At 42.1% G+C, this 20,000-nt stretch overlaps 1 protein-coding gene across 9 annotated transcripts in view; it reads right to left on the bottom strand.

Moving 5' to 3' along the window:
• The window catches only part of LOC147016535 (adenylate cyclase type 2-like), a 148,267-nt gene that overhangs the window by 28,581 nt on the left and 99,686 nt on the right, over positions 1 to 20,000 (bottom strand). For all 9 annotated transcript variants that reach the window (XM_085845270.1, XM_085845269.1, XM_085845272.1 and 6 more), the window contains 5 exons: positions 17,547 to 17,631; positions 15,344 to 15,481; positions 12,851 to 12,925; positions 6,129 to 6,307; positions 4,307 to 4,391 (listed from right to left, as the gene is read on the bottom strand). In XM_085845270.1, the coding sequence (XP_085701396.1) occupies positions 4,307 to 4,391; positions 6,129 to 6,307; positions 12,851 to 12,925; positions 15,344 to 15,481; positions 17,547 to 17,631 (562 nt within the window). The remainder of the gene's footprint in view (positions 1 to 4,306; positions 4,392 to 6,128; positions 6,308 to 12,850; positions 12,926 to 15,343; positions 15,482 to 17,546; positions 17,632 to 20,000) is intronic.

Raw genomic sequence — 20,000 nt, forward strand, 5'->3', positions numbered from 1 at the left:
TTGCTGATGCTCGGGGGAAGGAGGATTTTCACCCTGTCTCGGGTCCCGCGGAGAGCGTCTCCTCCTCGACCTTGGGCGCGTTGCTGGCCTCTCCCTGTGCAGCTCCCGGCACCGACGCGAGCACCCCCTCGTCCGCCTTCGCCGCCGTCACCTCTCCACAGCTCCGTCCTCTTCACTCTGACTAGTACCACTTCTTTCCAGCTCCACCGCCGACTCTCTTGAACTCCGCACACTCCACTTCCAACTGAACTGACTTTGACTGACGAACGCAGCCGTTTTTATAAGCCCCGTGGCTTCGCTCTTTCACCCTTGACCCTCTGCCTCCGACCCTTCACCTCTCTAACTGGCTCCCCATTGGCCCGAGGAAAAGTGGGCGTGAATGCTTTTTGATCCATGAATTTGCAAATAGCGTCCTCACTTCAACGCCCTGGAGGCGGGGCCAATTCGCCCCAGCTCGCCGATTGGACGGAACAAAAGTGGGCGTGAGTCGTTTTTGATCCGTTTTCTGCGGAAAGTCCGTGATGTTTTTGAACACGCTGCTCGGTGCGCGCCCCGCACGAGTCCAGCATCGGCGCGAGATGGTGTGGATGAGATGGTGGCGAGTTGTGACGGTAAAGGTCGTGGCGGTTGTGGTGAAGCGGCGTTGTGGTTGGTGGTTGTTGTTGTGAAGCGGCGTTGTGGTTGGTGGTTGTTATTGTGAAGCGGCGTTGTGGTTGGTGGTTGTTGTTGTGATGGCTGTTGAGACGTGGTTGGTGGTGGTAATAATGGCGGCTGGTCCAAAATAAAGATAGTAAAAGAAAAACGGCTATCCTGAAGAGTCGCAGCCCGCATGAATGACATTTATTCCCTCTAGACAACGGGTTTGGACTAACTACACATATACTTACAGAGATATCTCACCTAAGGGACCTGAATGGTGGTTTGTGAATTTCGTCAACCACAACAATATATATATATATAAGCATATACATTTACTCCATTATAATAAGATATCTGTATGTATATGCGTGGCTCCATGTGTATAAGTGTGTGTGTGTGTGCATGGCTCCATGTGTATAAGTGTGTTTGTGTGTGTGTGTGTGTGTGTGTGTGTGTGTGTGTGTGTGTGTGTGTGTGTGTATAAGTGTGTGTGTGTGTGTGTGTGTGACTCTATGTGTATCAGTGTGTGTGTGTGTGGCTCTATGTGTATAAGTGTGTGTGTGTGTGTATGTCTGTGTGTGTGTCTGTGTGTGTGTGTGTGTGTGTGTGTGTGTGTGTGTGTGTGTGTGTGTGTGTGTGTGTGTGTGTGTGTGCGTGGCTCCATGTGTATAAGTGTGTGTGTGTGTGTGTGTGTGTGTGTGTGTGTGTGTGTGTGCGTGGCTCCATGTGTATACGTGTGTGTGTGTGTGTGTGTTTGTGTGTGCGTGGTCCATGTGTACAAGTGTGTGTGCATGGCTCCATGTGTATAATTGTGTGTGTGTGTGTGTGTGTGTGTGTGTGTGTGTGTGTGTGTGTGTGTGTGTGTGTGTGTGTGTGTGTGTGTGTGTGCGCGCGTGGCTCCATGGGGATAAGTGTGTGTGTGTGTGCGTGGGTCCATGTGCATAAGTGTGCGTGTGTGTGTGTGTGTGTGTGTGTGTGTGTGTATAAGTGTGTGTGCGTGGCTCCATGTGTATAAGTGTGTGTGTGTGTGTGTGTGTGTGTGTGTGTGTGTGTGTGTGTGTGTGTGTGTGTGTGTGTGTGTGTGTGTGTGTAAATTATCAATATTGACAAAATACAACAGAAGGAAATTTGAAGTTAACTTCAAAAACCACGGTAGCAAAATAAAACCTAGGAGGGGTTGTGCACACATTGTGAAGTGCAAAAAATGGGGGGGGGGGGGAATGAAATGTTCAACTATTTAAAAAAAAACAAATAAAAAACAGTGCAATCTAAAGACGTAATGGAATGGTTGAAAAGTACCCATCAACCAATTGTGGTGAACATTTCATATCTAAAGACCCATCATAAATACATCATCATCGGTGATTTCAGAACAGTAAAAGACAAAACATTGCACACATTACAACCAAAAGGCTGTCCCCTTCGTGCTGGCACCCATTCCTCACACCTTCCATTTCTTGGTCATGGAAACCAAGGCCTTCAAAATCATTTGAATCTCCCATGAAGAAGCTGAATTTCTGGGCTCGCTACTCCCACGTTTGTGTTTTCGTACAATTTCCCGTGTTAAATCGTACCTTGTGCTGTATTTTCAAATGCGTTTTCATGTAGCTCAGACCTACTCCTCGGATAGTCAGTGAGCAACATCTGTCTCACTTTTGAGGTTGATTCTTGTGTTTTTTTTTTGTTTTTGTTTTTTTCCTTGAAGTTCTGTCCTTTCTGCCTGTTCAACTTTATCCTATCCCCTCTCCTCAATTTAAAAAAAAAAAATGAAATAAAATTAATTTGTTTTTCGCTCCAAAACACAATCACATTCAGCCTTCTATTTGTACTTCCTGTACTTCATTCTCTATGTCTCCCTTTTCTCAATGTCTCCAAGCTTAATCTTCATTGAAGGAAACACTTCTTCCTTGAAAAGCTTTTTGTGTGGACCCTCACTGTGTCAACCTCAAGCATTCAAGGCTTCCGCTCCAACCTGACAGATCTCTTAATCCAGGCCACAGCTGATACACCGGACATCATCTGTTTAACAGAATCCTTCCTCCCATAGGACGTCCCTGATTCCCAAGCGTCTCAATCACGTATCCAAAAAAAAATCACCGTGTTGGTGATCATTTTGTGATTCAAATAAAGTGTTACTTCGATTTCAATGAGTTGTGTGTATTTAAGCTCATTTCCGAGCTAGAATTAAGATTAACCTGTAATATACAACTTGTTCTGCAATAAAGAATGCTATTTTGCTTGGACATGCCATTTTAACAGAAAAGCAAGTACATGAGACATGCTGCGTAATTTAGTGATCATTTCACAATTCTAATACAACAATACAGCAACGATTTCAATGAGTTGTGTGTATTTTAAGTTTGTATATTTCTAATACTCATGACCTCAGCCACCGAAGGTGGAAGGAGGTTATGTTTTCATCCGTCGATCTGCTTGTTTGTTTGTGTGCAGGATATCTCAAAATGTTGAAGTTGGATTCAGATGAAACTTGGTGGACAGGTTGGGTGTGTGACGTGGACGAACTGATTCAATTTCGGTGAAGACCTGAACCCAGATCTGTGTACTAGAATTTTTTCAGTGATTCTTCACCATTGAGAGATTGGGCCAAAAATGATATATAGCACGATATCTCAAAAAGTTGTGGATGGATTTTGGCGAAAATTGGTGTTCATGTTCGGTGTGTACCGACCAAAAATTGATTAATTTTTGGTGAAAATCTGAATCCTGATCCGATAATTTTTAAGTCATTCTTCACCATTGAAAGGATAGGGCTAAACTGATATATATATATATATATATATATATATATATATATATATATATATATATATATATATATATATATATATCACAATATTTCAAAAAGTTGTGGACGGATTCAGACAAAACTTGGTGGACGGGTTGTGTGTGTGACAATGACGAATTGATTCGATTTTGGTGAAGATCCGAATCCGGATCTGGACACGAGAGTTATTTATTTTTTAAAGTGATTCTTCCCCATTGAGTGATTGGGCCAAAAGCGATATGTAGCACAATATTTCCAAAATGTATTGGGCCCGATATGTTCTACTGGATCAGACATTACGTGGCAGCGGTTTGCACTCCACCGACTGCCCTTCTTATTTATATCATGGTTTGTGTCGATCTTTGATATGAGGAAAAAAACTGATGCAGCTCTACAGATGTCGTTAGCACTATTTCTTTAAATGTCCATCTGTTGAACCAATAGATGCTTGGCTGAAGTGAAGTGGCATCATTGATCACTGTACGATGCAACTCTAATTAAAAATAAAAATAAAAATCATCTGGCAGAGAGAAAACTGAGCCACAAAGCTCAAACTTGGTAAAGATGAATTGCGAGCATCGGACACACGCTTCTTAATTGAGAGGTTCAACACAATGAGTAACTATCCACATCGTCAACTGTCTACTACAATGAGGTGACACATTTAACATTTTCTTTTCTTGGGGCATTTTTAACATCTTTAAACCCCTTCCCTCCCTGTAAAAATGATTTCATTGCTGCATGTTATTATGAATATACCTCCACATAAATATTATAACTCCTTCATATGGAATTCCTCTGTCCCATTTGGCATAATACTTAAGAAGTCTTCTCATTCATACATCAAAAAAACACATTTTAATGCAACGACCACTGACGTACCTGATGTACGAGCAGAAGAAGAGTGAGGCAGAACACTATAAGCCAAATTGATCCCATTAACTGGATGTCCTTCAAGATACCAACACTGGAAAGCACACGCAATCACCAAAGAAAGTTATAACGATGAAGTTATAAATCACATGATATTTACTACAATGAGCAGAGTCAGCTTTAATATTGGAACCAACAACAATGCTCAAAAATTGGTTCATGTAAAGAGGCACTGGGAGATAAAATTTTGAATCTCTCGAGATATTATAAACATTATCAAAATACAGGAACAATGATGTAATATATTTAATACTAGCATGGATCAGCTAGCTACGCTCGCCTCTGCACGCGTTGTTATAGAGATTGACGTTACATATTTGCTGTGTTGTCATGATTTACACCAATCATAATACAAACTTTATTTTTGTACAAATTCATTTGTAATTGTTATTAAAAAGATTCAAAACAAAAAAAAATCCTTAAATTTTATAATGAAACAAAGTTTCCCTTGTTCACCATGAGGTCAAACTTGGTCCATGTGTCACGTTTGGTGGCAAATGTCCCAGTAGATTTGGCGTGATTGGTGATAACGTGCCTCATTACTTACACACCACCCCAGTTCGAGGAGGTTGGCAGCAAATGGGATTAGTGAAGGTTGGTTTTGGGGCTTCCCACTCTGGGGATGTGTGCAGTGTAAAAATGCAAGTTATCTCCGCAGCTGACTTGTAATAAGTACCCTCTGCCACCACCAGCGGGTGGCACCACACGATACACCTTTATAGAGAATTTTTGTTGCCCTTCCCTCCCGAACCACCACGACTAAAGATGAAACCAAGTAGCTCATGTTCACCATGACGTCAAACTTGGTCCATATGCCAAGTTTGGTGGCAATTGGCTCAGTAGTTTTTGTGCGATTGGTGTTACCCACAGATAGAAAATGCAAGATCTATAATTATTAGAAGAGAAGAGAAGAATAGAAGAAAGAAGGAGAGAAGAAAGATACCATTCAGTAAAATGAAAAAGATGGTCAAAAAAGTGGCGATATCAATATTTTTTTTTAAATAAACAGAAATAAGGTCAGTATATGTGATAATGAATAGCTCAATTCTTTATTTTACATGCTAAGACCACATTGATGAGATGCATTCATTTAGTTTATAAAGCCATTTAATATGGATCGACTTATTACTTTTCGATTCATATTGTGGTGCTGGTGAATGCATTGATACAAGCAAAACTTAAATATGCTTCCCAGCTCAGTTGAAGTCTGTGAACCATCCCTTGTGGGAAAGAAATCAATCCATGGAAGCATTTCTGACTTCCTGGCTGTCATAATAACAGAGTGGATTGCCCTCAAGATATGGGATAGCATATTGATCTCCCACCCTCTTCCCTTCAAACATCACTGTTTGTTGCGAATAAAGCGGGCCACAATTATATTCGTATTGGATTTTAGTTTGTGGGTGAGTCCACTGTTCCTAGCGAGTGAGATTTTTGGAAGAACATTTTTTTGGTGGGGGTTCTGGGATTAAAGCTAAGAACTTTTTCTGCCTGATCTCCCTGAACCTTGACATTGAGATGTCCTTCTTTGACTGCGAGAGGATTAGTCAAGTTGTGTTATAGACAGACTACAGCTCAGTGAGTGGGGTAACTGGCTAAATGGGAGCTTGAAGCTCTCTAAGAATTATGTCGAAGATGTCGCTCTTGGATTTTGTGAGCTTGTAAGTGACACGGAACATCAATTGTGTAACTATGGGCATACATTAATATACGCATTGGAATATCACAAAATCAATCAGGTATGCAGCTAAATGTGTAAAAGTGGACATACCTGAGATTCGTTGAATTGCTATCCATACTGTAGCTGCGGAAGTAGTGGCCGCATATTTTCAGAAGGATTACATTGTAAACCACAACAGCTATGAGCATCATGAGGACCTTGAGTTCATAATTCACTCGAAAGAACACCGAAAGAGAAACCAGTGCCAGCACACAACTGTACAGGTAATACTGTAAAGACAGAATAGACAGATTTACATATTGCTTCACTATCTTGATTTCTTACCAGCAGACAATTTGTCATTCAAATATCTCTTATTATCGTTTGCACCCTCAAACCGTTTTTTTTTTTTTTTTAATTTTTGCTCACAATCAACGAACATGTACGTTTGTTATAGCCCATTCCTTTATATGACAATGTTTATTGTTTTACACATTACTATAGAAGTCATACTGTGTCATATAATTATGGATCTCACTAACATTGGGTATGAGGCACGTTGTCATTGAAGAGGAACTCACGTTTAGTCAACATCTCTCGGTATTTATGCTTCACTATAAGCCAATTATTTTCAGGAAGCTGGTGTAATATTCCCCTGTACATGCTTGTAGATGTGTATGAGGTTCAGCATCAATGAGAAAGGTTTCCTTGGCATCCCACAACAAAATAAAAACCAAGATTTTTTTTTTACCCACTGTGGGTGGGTGTAAAAGTTTTTGTGTTGCAGAAAATCTTTATGCTTCTAATTTCGTTTGGTGAAGCCATGCCTCATTACCAGTTACCTGATGATCAATAAAGTTTTCTGAAGTGGCAATTTTATTTTAATTCTACAGCGATCAAGGTTCAAAGATCTAAAACAGTTGAAGAAGCTCGTGACATTTTGCAAGTCATATCTGTCAATCCGAAATACTGAAGTTTCAGGGATTCATCTTTCTGAGAGCCAGCACATACCAAAGTGTTCATGTGTTAGGAGGAAAATGTTGTCTTGAGGAATTCCAAGTTATGTAGATATTTTGGCCATATTACCATGGCAATCCTCCCTGCTTAATATCTCAAAATGGGCAACAGTTTGTAGGTCAGTCATATCTGCCGGCTGTCATGAACTGGGGTACCATTCGTATAATAATGACAGTTTTGGGACACGTCCCTCGCTTTGCTTGGTATTTGGTCAAGCTCTACTAATCGCTTTGCTTAACCTAAAAGTATTGCAGCACCATCATTATTATACCATTTTATTATCTTCTCACTAGATTAATGATTCAAATTTTTTTTTCTCAAATCATTATTGTCATCCATTATATCAACAATTCTCAAACTCATGTTCACCCATACCCAACCCACTTCCGTTTTCAGGATTTTTTTTTAGTATATTTCAGCAAACTAACTCCTTATTGCTCATTACCATTAAACTAGTATAAAAGGACATCAAAATGATGGGTTGGAGTTATTTTATTAACCTGGAAGATATGATGTTCCGTAGCAAGAAGAAAAACATTATTTCAGAACACTACATGAACAAATATGACCCTACTTTCTTTATCTGCTGGGACGTTTCATTTTGACAGCACAGTTTCGTGAGTATTACTGTCAGGTCAGGCCAGATTAGATCAGTGACTTGCTGCAGGTACCGTGTAAACCTGTACTAACCTGTTTCATGGTCGGGTTGTCGGTGACCAAACCGTCTCCCCCACCAGGTTTCCTAATCGTCCTGAACCATATGGACACCCAGCAGGAATAAAAACAAAACCTCTCAAAGGGCGAAGGAGCTCCTTGTGAGCCAACGGCCATCCACATTTAGTGCCCAACTGTGTCTGCGGACGTCCTCCTGCAGTTGGGTGACTTTTTTTTTTAAGGAGGTTGGTGGCAGCATTTGAACTCCAGCCACTGTAAAACCCTTCAATCCGCAAAACTCATAAACACAAAGAAAACTGAAAACTCACTTCGTGGGAGTACCTGTGCCGACGTCCTTTGCAGGGCAGCTCACCGGATGAAGGGATTGGGGCAAAACCTTCGGGACCCCCATTCTTTGAAAGGAGGAAAAGCATGGGGTAAACTTTCTGGGTCAGATTGCGGTGGTGTGTGTCGGAGTGGTGCTGAGGTGTCGTCCACCAGACGGCGATCTCCTCGGGTTAACCTGAGGCGGTCCCTTCGGGTGTGTACCTGGAATGTCCTATCCCTAAGAGACGATGATCACCTGTCTCTGTTATCATCTGAGCTCAAGCGTTTGGACATCAGTATTGCAGCACCCTCTGAGGTTCGGAGACTGCATCGTGGCGAGATCACGGCGGGTGGGTACACCTACTATTGGTCTGGTCACTCTGATGGTTACCATGCCCAAGGAGTTGCTGTAGTTGTGTCCAACAAGCTGGCTCCCATGATAATTGAGGTAACACCGGTCAACGAGCGTATTAGGAGAAGATGGATTGTCACTCCTTGGGTGTCATTTCCCTGGTCTTTGTATCTGCTCTGACTGAGGTGAGTGATCTCACCCTGAAGGACACATGTTATGCCATGCTCGAGTCTGTGGTTGATCAGTGCCCCAGACGAGATACACTTCTCATCTTCACGGATTTCAGTGCATCGACTGGAACTGATAGGGATTGTTATGTAGCATGTGTTTGTCCCCATGGGTGTTGAACTGTGAACCAGATTCGCACTAAGTTCCTTGACTTTGCAAGAAGTCATGGACTTAGGGTGGCTGGTTCATGATTTCAGCATCCACATTCCAAAGGCTCCTCGCTGGGCATGGAATTCCGACGCTGGTGATGTGGAAAAGGAGATTGATCATGTGCTCATTGATGGATGCTGGAGGATGTTCCAGAACTGCAGGGTCTACCGGAGTGCTCAGTTCCTCATTAACAACCACAGGACGGTTGTAACAATTCCAAAGTTGAAGCTTAAATCCATGAGAATGGTACCATCCCAGCCAAGGCTAGATGTTGGCAAGCTCAAGGATGAGAGGGTAGCTGAGGAGTTTGCGAACAGGCTGAGTGGGGATTTGGGGGGGGGGGGTCTGGGTGCCTTGGGGATTCCTGATGAGTTGTGGAATACCTTCAAGACCACCATCCTTGATGTTGCGGTGGATGACTTGGAAATCACCATCGGGTGAAGAATAATTTTGTCTCTCAAGGGACACTGGATACCATTTACCAGAGTTTCAGGGCCAGGCTGAAAGGCAGCAATGAGCTGTTCAGGGAGCTGAGGCATAAAAGTGTATGTGCACTAAGGGTGGACAAGGAGGCCTAGGTGTGAGGAATCTGTGAGGGGGTAGACCAGCACGTGTGGTCAAGTGATTCTCGTCCTTCTTACAGGGGAATTTGTTCATTGCGTTCCTCCAAGCCCATCCCTCGGTGTACTGCAGTTAGAGCAGAGGGTGGTGGGCTCTTGCCAGAGGAGACCGAAGTGAAGGCCCGCTGGGCCGGTCACTTTGAGCGGTTGTACCAAGCTGATCCACCAGCTGTTCAGTTGGATGTTGGGGGTGTTTCAGTCCCCATTGCTGATCCTCCAATCATCTGTGATCTCCCTTCGTTTGTGGAAACACGGGCTGCGGTGAACTGCTTGAAATGGGGTAAAGTTCCTGGGATCTGTGAGATCCATGCTGAACTTCTCAAGGTTGGTGAAAATACTGCACTCATGTTGTTGCATGCATTTGTGTGCTCTGTTTGGAACACAGGCATCATCCCAACGGAATGGAAGAGGGGCCTTGTTGTCCTTCTCCAGAAAGGGAAGGGTGATCGCCAGGACTGCATCAACTACGGAGGTGTGACGCTGCTCTCAGTGCCGGGAAAGGTCTTTGCTCGCATAATTCTTGATAGGGTTTGCCACCGTCTGCTTGAGCACCAGCATCCAGAGCAGTCAGACTTTACACAAAAGAAGTCAGCGCGTGACCGTATTCTTGCTCTTCGGGTCCTCACGGAACGCAGAACAGAGCTTCAGCAGGGGCTGCTTGCAGACTATGTTAATCTCTGCAAAGCATTTGATTCAGTGAATCAGGATGCCCTCTGGAGGATTCTCGGTCTTTATGGGGTGCCAAGAAAACTGATCAATCTGATATCTGAACTATACTCTGTTACTGAGAGTGCTGTGAGATGTGGTGGTTCCATCTCTGACTTATTTCCAGTTGTTAATGGAGTTCATCAGGTGTGTGTACTGGCCCCCACACATTTCAGCGATTGTATGGACTGGATTCTGGGGAGTATGCCGGAGAGATCAAGCTGCGGTGTATCATTTGGTAATGTCAAGATCTCTGACCTTGATTTTGCAGATGATGCAATCATCTTTGTGGAGACTCCAGATATCCTTTTGGGGCCCCGCAAGGTGCTGAATGAGGAGTCGGAGCTGCTGGGATTACGTGTTTCTTGGGTCAAAACTCAGATCCATGCTTTCAATGACATCTTGGATACTGCTATTTTGTTTGTACCTGTTTGTGGTGAGGATGTTGAGATCGCGAAGAGATTCACTTACCTTGGCAATGGTATTCACGTCTCCGCTGGCTGTGAGCCAGAGGTCAATAGATGTTTGGGTTGGGCCTGGGGAGTCATGGATTCACTGGATCATGGGGTATGGCGCTGCCGGTACCTGTGCAGAAGGACAAAAGTCCGAGTCTTCAGGTCCTTGGTGTTTCCAGTCTTGCTCTATGGATGTGAGACTTGCACCCTGACCAGGGATCTGAGACAGAGACTTAACTCATTTGGTACCACATCTCTTCGGAGAATCCTTGGCTATTACTGGTTGGACTTTGTGTCCAACGAGTGGTTGTTGAGAGAGACTCAGATGACATTTGTTACCTGTGTAATCTGTGAGCATCAGCTGCGGCTGTATGGACATGAGGCTCATTTTCCTGATGCTGATCCTGCTCACCAGATTCTCTCATCAAGGGAGCCTTGTGAGTGGAGGAGGCCTACGGGCCGACCACGCGCCTCGTGGCTGCAGCAGGTTGATCGGCATCTCAAGGAGATGGGGATGGGCCAGGCGTCTACCTGGGGTATGGCCAGATGGAGCCCCCTGGAGTACTGGCGGAAAGTGGATGCAGTGACGCGCTGCTTCGGTGCATACTCCCATACCTATCTACCTCCCTCATGAGCATGCCAAAGTCTGAAGCCTCGGCCTCGTGTCGAGTGTGCTTCTATCTTCTTCATTTATTAGGTATCTTGCAGGCATAAATTAACACTCGTTTTACTCTGTGCTCATTACACATGTGCAGCAAATTTCACCTTCTTATGCCTTGTATTTATTAATATTTTTTACACGCTTCTTGACACCCTTGAGGCTTGGTTTGCAGGTGATGTCGTCTACAATTCCAGTAGAAGAGATGCAATTACTCTTATATGGAAAATGTTACCAAAAATGACACAGCACAATATCTCAAAAATAAATAAATAAATTTTTAAAAGGATGGATTTGGATGAAACTTGGTGCACAGATTGGGTTGTTGACAAGGACGAATTCATTCGATTTTGGTGAAGATCCAAATGTGCATGCAGTCATTTTAAAATTTCTGATGGTTTTGCCTTTGTTGAACAAGGGACTGTGTTGTTGTAATGGTTTACAATACCCTGAATAAAAGAAACCCAAAGCCAGAAACTCATTTTTTTTTCCAAAGGAACAACCCATGCACATCCAGTGCTCTAACTCAATAACGGTTTCATCAAACTTGTATCCTCCACCATTTTAAAGGTCAATTACCTGTGTCAATTTTAAAGGTTCAAAGCTTGACAATGATCCATCAACCGTTTTGGAATAAATGTTCCTACTTTCAAACTTTGTGAAGATTGGTTTATATAAATCATCAGCTAAGTATATTTTTGTTTGCTCCTCAGTGTTAACATCAATGACATCATCAGAGCTTGAACGTTTTTTTTTGTGGGATTCCAAAAACCCAAGTCTTAATTTGGCACTTATCATTTAGCACTTTCTTTACAATAAACTTTTCCACCTTTTCTCTGAATGTTGGATTTCTTATTAAGGGATAAATTATTCAGCATTTCTCTATCAGCTTCTTCCTTTCCATCCAGCATCCTACTATTACCATATTCAACATCGTGTTTCATAAAACTTCAGCAACCTCGTATTTAGGTTGGCTCCAAGGTTTAGGGTTTCCATCTTCATCGAATCTGCTCTCCAAGTTTGTTCCAGGACCCCAGAAAGAATACCCAGATGGCAGAATAGCCTACAAGTATGCACCCTTGCCTCTGAGCTGTCTCGTCTTGGGTCGAATGTCATCTGTCACCTCGCTACAAACTGTCATCCTGGTGTCTCGCAGACAGGGAAAGGCATGGATATGTATGCCGTCCCTCAGTTGGATGTTAAACTGGGCGTCCTGTTTGTCAGCATTGAGTCGGTAGACGTTAACGATCGCATGGTATTCCTTTGTGAAGCACTTAGGCGAGCTATCGCCGGCATCCTGGACAAATTCCAAATTCCTGCCCTAACCTACAGGGGGCAATGCATCAGCGGCACAACCATGCCTCCCTCAGCCAATGCTACTACTCACAGCCATGTGCTGTATACAATAGAAGAAGACCCCAAAGCATTCAAAGTGCAATGATTGCGATCGTTTACCGATTATGTCGACCAGGATCTTTTCCTTCTAAACACGTACTTATCAATTACAGATGGAATTTTAAAGCATGCAGTAAAAATGATGAGCATTTCTCAACAAAAAGTTGCACAGAAACCAATCAATTTTGGAGCCAGGGGAGGAATGGGGTAAAAGTTCATGGTGCACATAAGAATTAGGTCAAGGATTAGTTTTGAGGAGCCATATGCCATACCGGTAAGTAGAATTGCAGTGTGAGCAGTGCTGTTTCATCAATGGCAGCCATCTCATCAACTGAGTGATCCAGAAACTGAAATGTTCAAATGAGGGATGAATGGTTTGAAAAAGATAGAAATGTTTTTTTTGTTGGAAGCAAATGAAATGCAAGTGAAAAAAAAATAACATAACTACAATGGCACTCGGTGGAGTGCATACCTCTGAGATGTAATGCCTGAACCATGAGAACATATCAGGCCCAATACATTTTTGAAATATCAGGCTGTATATCGTTTATGGCCCTATCTCTCAATGGTGAAGATTCACTTTAAAAATTAAATAATTCCCTTATCCAGATCCGGATTCATATCTTCACCAAAATCTAATCTCTTCGTCCTTGTCACACGTCAAACCTGTCCACAAAATTTCATCCAGATTTGTGCACAACTTTTTGAGATATCTGGCACACAAACAACCAAACAAACAAGCAGACAGAAAAGGGGTGAAAACATAACCACCTTCACCTTTGGTGGCGGAGGTAAAAAAAAAATGGACCACTGGCCTCAAGATTCAATTCAATGCACTTCAATTTCAAAGTTGTTAAACCACGACTACAACTACTTCGTTAACACTCCCAAATTAGTCCCAACTTCGTGGAAAGTCTTTGACCCAATACTTTCCCAACGTCTCGGGTCAAAATATTTTTGACTAAGAGTGATTTGCATTTCTTTTTTTTTTTTTTTTTGCCAGAAATGACATTTGACTGAAGGTGATTTGATCAGGACTTTGAAATTTGGCCACGATGGCAGAGATAACTCGCCTCCTCTTCGCAAAAGACACCAATGGATCTTTAACTTCCACTAACAACTAGTTTGGGCAAATAAGTCCTCCAGCTTAACGCATCTCCAATGGACGGTGCACACATTAATGGATCACCCTGCATGTGTAACACAAGGCTGACAGTTTATAGAACTGGGTGGAGTCAAAATGGAGATAGAGATAGAGACATGGATAGGTACACCTGGAGATACTCAACATTGCAATTGTTGAGAAGAGTGATCACACCCAGCTTTTGTAATCGGCTAATCAAACATAAAAGCTACGGGGCACAACAACGCACGTTCAGTCCCGCACACTAGGGTTTCATGGGAGTAGCAACACTCGAACATGCTGATTTCAGCGTTTCCTCCTGTTCTCTCATTCCTTTGCCTGTTCTGCTCAATTGTTGCTCGCTATCGCACTGTCAATTTAACCTTGCTCTTCAATAAGCCTCACTGTTTCTTGGAGATAGAGAGAGAAAAAAAAAAAACACGTGTAAAATTTTATAGGAAACGATTATTTATCAGATTGAACAACTTCAAGGCAATCAATGAGTTTTGTCCAACACTTCGAAATTTTGTGGCAGTGTTTTCATGCAAAGTAGATCTTTAGTCAAGTGTGAAACTTTCACCATGGATTCTATTATGAGGGAGAGTGAAAATCTGTTTTCTTGTTTATAGCCTGTTGGAACTGTTATAGTAACAGTTTCTTCGCCAATAATTACACGAAGAAGTTCAAAAGATGCGCAGCCATGTTTCATGCGTTTGTTCGGGTTGAGGAAGTTTTTGAACACCTTCTCGTTTTCTAATGGCAACAGGAAACTCTTACGGTGAGTGCTGTGAAAAAGTTAAAATTGATCGAAAAAATACACGGGACAGACCTTCTCGAGTTTAGATACTCTAACCATCTTTATTACTACATGCAATTTCATTTTTAGCTCACCTGGACTTTAGTCAGGTGAGCTTATGTGATTGAGCAGTGTCTGGAGGTGAGTGAGTGAGTCCGTAAACACTTCAGTCATTATCGCTTGAACCAAACACACGATTTTGATGAACCTTGGTGACAAGCTTCATATCTGATGCCCAACGAAGATGTATTGACTACATCAGAATCTGCGCTCATTAAGGAGGTTTATGGGGGTAAAATAGGTATCTGCTCTCTTCTCCAAAACTACACACATGGTTTTGATGAAACTTGACCACAACCTTGATGTACCAAAGTTTGTTTACAGCATTAAAAAAAATAAATAATCAGGATCGAAGGGGGGTGCGTGGAGTGACTGTTGCTTATGATCCAGGTGAGCTTCAGGACGCACGGTCCAATTTTTCTCATCGAAGCTGCTGTTTGGTTAGTATCAGACTTGGAGCTGAAGAATGCCGGAACGTTAACATGTCAATGTGTTACCGACTCCTAATACGCTTGAGTTGTCATAAACAACATTACAATTAGTTTCTGTTTACTTTCAAGTCCTCGTCCTGGAAGAAACAAGTTCATATACCCGTGATCACACATTTTAACATCATCAACATGTTTATGCTGTTCATTTAATTGCATTGATTGATGCCTCACACTATATATAAACAAACGAACAAACAAAGAAATGAGTATTGCTCAATGACTGTTCAACTTCCATCCCAATTGTCCTTTCATTCAATTTCAACCCTTTTTCTCCAGATATACAAACCGGCTTTACCAGGTTGATAATTGCCATGACAAGACAACAGCTCATGGTGATGATTGTGAGTGAGAGACGCAACCATGGACGACTTTCCACCGCGCTGGACACTAACTGAAGCCAAGCAAGATGCACATGATGATTTTCACATCCTGTCTGTCACAAAACACATCCCACAAATAAATACTTTACCAAAATTGGACAAAACGTTTCCAGACATGATCTAAACCTATGACATTCATTGTGATCACTTTCTGTGGCTTGTTAAGTGCATGGAAAATGAAATATTTCAGGATTTCATCAACTCCCAATTCATGTTGGTGTACATCAGTCTGATTTAGCAACCAGAGATAAAATATATGGGATTCAACCCTGATGAAGACTCATAATGGGGACTGATCGCAACTTCATGTTTTGTAGGATTTGACCAGTTCACTTCAAGGAGGAGCTTCTGCTCCACAGCGATGAGGGCCAACAAGCCCGAAACACGTGTCCTTGGATGTTTGCTTTCCGGGGTGGATTGGTCTATAAAATTGAGAATAAAACTTCCTTCCCAGTATTGGCTGCAGTAAAATCCCACAGAGATGTATACTGACTGCTAAGCTCATGTCTAATAAGCAGAGCATATATATATATATATATATATATATATATATACATATATATATATATATATATATATATATATATATACATATATTTCTACACATATACATATACACCTTGTGTAGGCCTTCTTGGTTGCTTTACACAGTTGTCTCAGCTGGAGGAGCATGGGAGGTGTTATATATATATATATATATATATATATATATATATATATATATATATATATATATATATATATATATATATATATATATATATATATATATATATATATATATATATATATATATATATTGAGGATGCAATCATCTATGGTCTTCTTGCAAAACACAGACTATACTTTTTTCAGTAAGTAGAGGGCAAACTCTACCCACCCAGAGTTGTTATATAACATTTATAAATCATAATACTTTGCTAATATATAACAGTGATCTAGGATATACATATACATATATTTACACACACACGCACGCAGAGTACCCACCCTCTGAGTGAGTAGAGTTTGCGCAGAACTTGCTGAAAAAAGTACAGTCTGTGTTTTGCAACAAGACTATAGAATATAGATGTTTGCGTGGTGTGAGCCTAAAAGGTTCTAGAATGTAGAACCATTTGTTTAGACCTCAAATACCCCGAACGATGGCCCTTGAGACCATCTAGAATCTTGATGGTCTAAAGGGTACGTTCCAATAGTACAGTTAGGGTTTAAAGGGCCTAAAGGGATCTAAAGTGTCTAAAAAGGGTCCACAAAGGTCTCAGCAGTCTAAAGCTCTAAATGGTCAAGGGTCAAAGGTGTCTCACATGTCTGAAGGGTGATGGGGGTAAAAATGGTGTTCAGGTCTAAGTGGTCTAAAAGGAGTCAAGGGACTTGAGGGGTGTGAAGGTCGAAAGGGCGAAGAGGTCGAAGGATGTCTAAAGTGTTGAAAGGGTTTTAAAGGTAAAAGGGGTCTAACGGGTTTCAAGGGTATTGGGGGTCTATAGGTTGTCTTAAGAGTTCTTAAGGGTGTAACAACATCCATAAAGTCTTAGGGTTCTAAAGTGTCTAGTTGGGATCTTATAGTTCTAAGGGGTCTAATGGGGTCTACATGATCCGAGAGGTCTAAGGGTTCTCAAGGGTGAAACGGTTCTCACAGGTCTTAAATGTCTAAGGGTCCTTGAGGGTCTTAAAGGTATTAGGGGTCTTAATGGTCTTAAAGTTGTCAGGGGTTTATGGGTCATAGGGGTCTTCAGGGTATTTGAGGTCTTAAGGTTCTGGAGTGTCTTTGAGCATCTATAGGTGTAGAGGGGTCTAAAGAATGTAAATGTCTAACAGTATCTAAAGGGTCTTAAACGGTCTTCCAAGGTCTAAGGGCTCTCAGCAGTTTTAAAGGGTCGAAAGGTTAAAAAAAAAAGTATGTTCCAATAGTACATAATTAATAGATGTAGTCAGGGTGCAGCTGACATTCAAACAGGACTTTACAGTCGACTACACTCATGGCTTCACCACGTTTTTCATTCTTTATAATATAGATATATGCCAAGAAACAGCATCGGCAGCACTGACGCTCTGTCACGGAGTTTGGTACATTGGATGGGATATTATCCATACATACACATTAAATTTGTTCTGACTCACCATCAACCATCCAATGGTGCAGACAATAAGGATGGGGATCATTATCACAGCCACCACCCCAAATGAAATTCCAAACTGCAAAGTTCTGGATGGAAAAGAAAGACCTGAATATTACAATACAGAATCCTCCGAGTGGTGATGCATAATTTAAAAAATAAAAATAAAAAATAAATCAGGCTGAAACAGAAAGGGTGGTGTCCACAAAGTAGGTTTATCAATATTACAATGTTTATTTTTTGAGGAAGTTAAATGCACATCAAACAACACCGAGATATAATGGGATCCTTTTCTTCATTCGGGCGAGTGCACGTCTGTCTGCATCAGCGAGTGGACGAGTAAACAATGGATTACATCTGCTGAAAGTCAATGCGACTGCAATAAACAGCATGGCAAGTGATGAGTGGCTGACCTCCAACTTCTTTCATCGAGGACACTCAATGTGCACTTGAAATATTTGACCAATTCAGCTTTTCTGTCAAAAGTAAACTTATGCACTCCAGATATGAAATCTCTGTAGACCGTCTTTCAAAGTGATCCGGGATTTTGAGTGCTCAGTCGTGAAATGACGAGGGATGGAAGATGAATGAGTCGGGTGGTTGTGCCATCAACTAGATGCTCTGGTGGTTCGAGTGGGATTGAACGGCCTCAGATATGAGAGGCCACAAACCTGTTTCAAGCCTTGTGCTTCAATTCATCATCGGAGATGTTAATCATGTTGAAAGCTCTAGATTCCACAGAATCCAAAAAAGACATGTGAAGCAGGAGTACCAGCCCAGAGAAGAGTGTGGAACTGTATTGAACGATGACAGAGGAGGCTTGGTCTGCAGTTGGATTTTGAGGTCAGCTTTGCCACTTGGTCAGCCGACAATAAATAATGGCTGATGATTCGGCCGATCAGTTCAAGAGGCTAAACGTCTTCCAGTCGCTGACCTTGGGAATGCATAGGTGGGTTCATTTTATGATCCTTCTGGAGCGACAGAGTGAGACTGTGAAATTTGACAAGATTTAAAGCGATGGTCCAATTATAATCAACCTTAGAGCTCATACATTCCTGAGCAGCAGAGAGTGATGCGGCCGCTATCTGCCTGACATTGTGATGGGATACAATGTGTAGTCATCTGCAAAAACGGAAGAGGGGGTTTCCATAGCACTTGAAAGGTCTTGTATCGAGATGAGAACATGATCGGGCCCAAGATACTGCCTCGTGGCACTCGAGCCTCCACCAGAAGAGGAGAGGATTTCATCGATGGAAACAGGGGACCGTGGGACTTGAAGTCACAAAGCCACAGATGAAGGTGACCTTTTATGCTGCAGGCATTGATCTTGGCAAGTAGTTCAGCAGATCACAATCTTGTGTCAGATTTAGGGGCACCAAGCATTGTTTATAGAGAAGCAGCAGCATGTCCATAGTCGAGTGACCCCGTCGGAATCCAAACTGAAGGCCGGAGATCAGACACGACATTGGCAGGAATTATGGAATCCATGACTTTGCTTATAATTGGAAGCAATCTTCCTGGCCTGCATTTGAGAGGATCTGTTTTTGCACCATTCTTTTCAATGAAAGTGATGTTAACTTGGATCCTGCCCAGACAGGCTGTCACCAAAGAAGAGGGAAAGGCTGAAGAGAGTAGATGGAAGAGAAACAAGAGCAACAGAGTAGAATTGGACAGCATGGGCATTGATGCCATTCTGGGCCCATCACCGATTAAGAATAGACGCTGGACCAAATCTTTTTCTACTTTCTCAGGCGTGAAAGATAGACTCAAGAAGGCATGGTGGGGTAGAAGACAAAGCATGGAGGGTTGGCTTACATTCGATGTGCTGAGCAAATCCTCCTTCTCATCCTTCATATGGAGCACAATATTACAGGTAGCATCATTGACTGAGGGCACAGCTGTGCCACTGGTGCTGTGCCCCTATTACCAGTACACTGGTACTCATTTCGCCGACCTCGGAAAGATGACAGGTTGAGTCAACCCCCACCTGGTGTTAATTCAACCGCTGACAGGGGCTCAAACTCAGGACCCTAAGATCCCAAGACAGCCACGCGAACCGCTAAGCCAACACCAGGCTACTGAGAAAATACCGGGTTGAGACAATCTGTCTTTCCCTAATTAATCATACACTTGCATTTCCTTTCCATTGCAAGATGTATATTTGAAGAAATTCTTACTAAACCGTCTTAAATATGTTTTGTTACGTCTTCATGATTTTTGTTTTTACAATTTGTCCCCGTGTATAATCCTATTTCTTGACACTTTCATACAACCCTTGTTCATAATGCTTCTCTCTATCCTCGCTTTGAGCCCAAACGAATGGCCGCTGGACCCCTTTGTGATATACCTGCCAATTTTCTATTGTTCCTGGTCTGGATGTTGCAACTACCCAAATTAAACAAAACTACTTCATCAACTCAAAATCTGCCATTTTTTTTTCTTTATAGGAGTGAGAAGA

Source organism: Eptatretus burgeri, chromosome 11, assembly GCF_056783735.1.
Source record: "Eptatretus burgeri isolate ZD-2024b chromosome 11, Ebu_testis_v1, whole genome shotgun sequence".
Taxonomy (NCBI): Eukaryota; Metazoa; Chordata; class Myxini; order Myxiniformes; family Myxinidae; genus Eptatretus; species Eptatretus burgeri.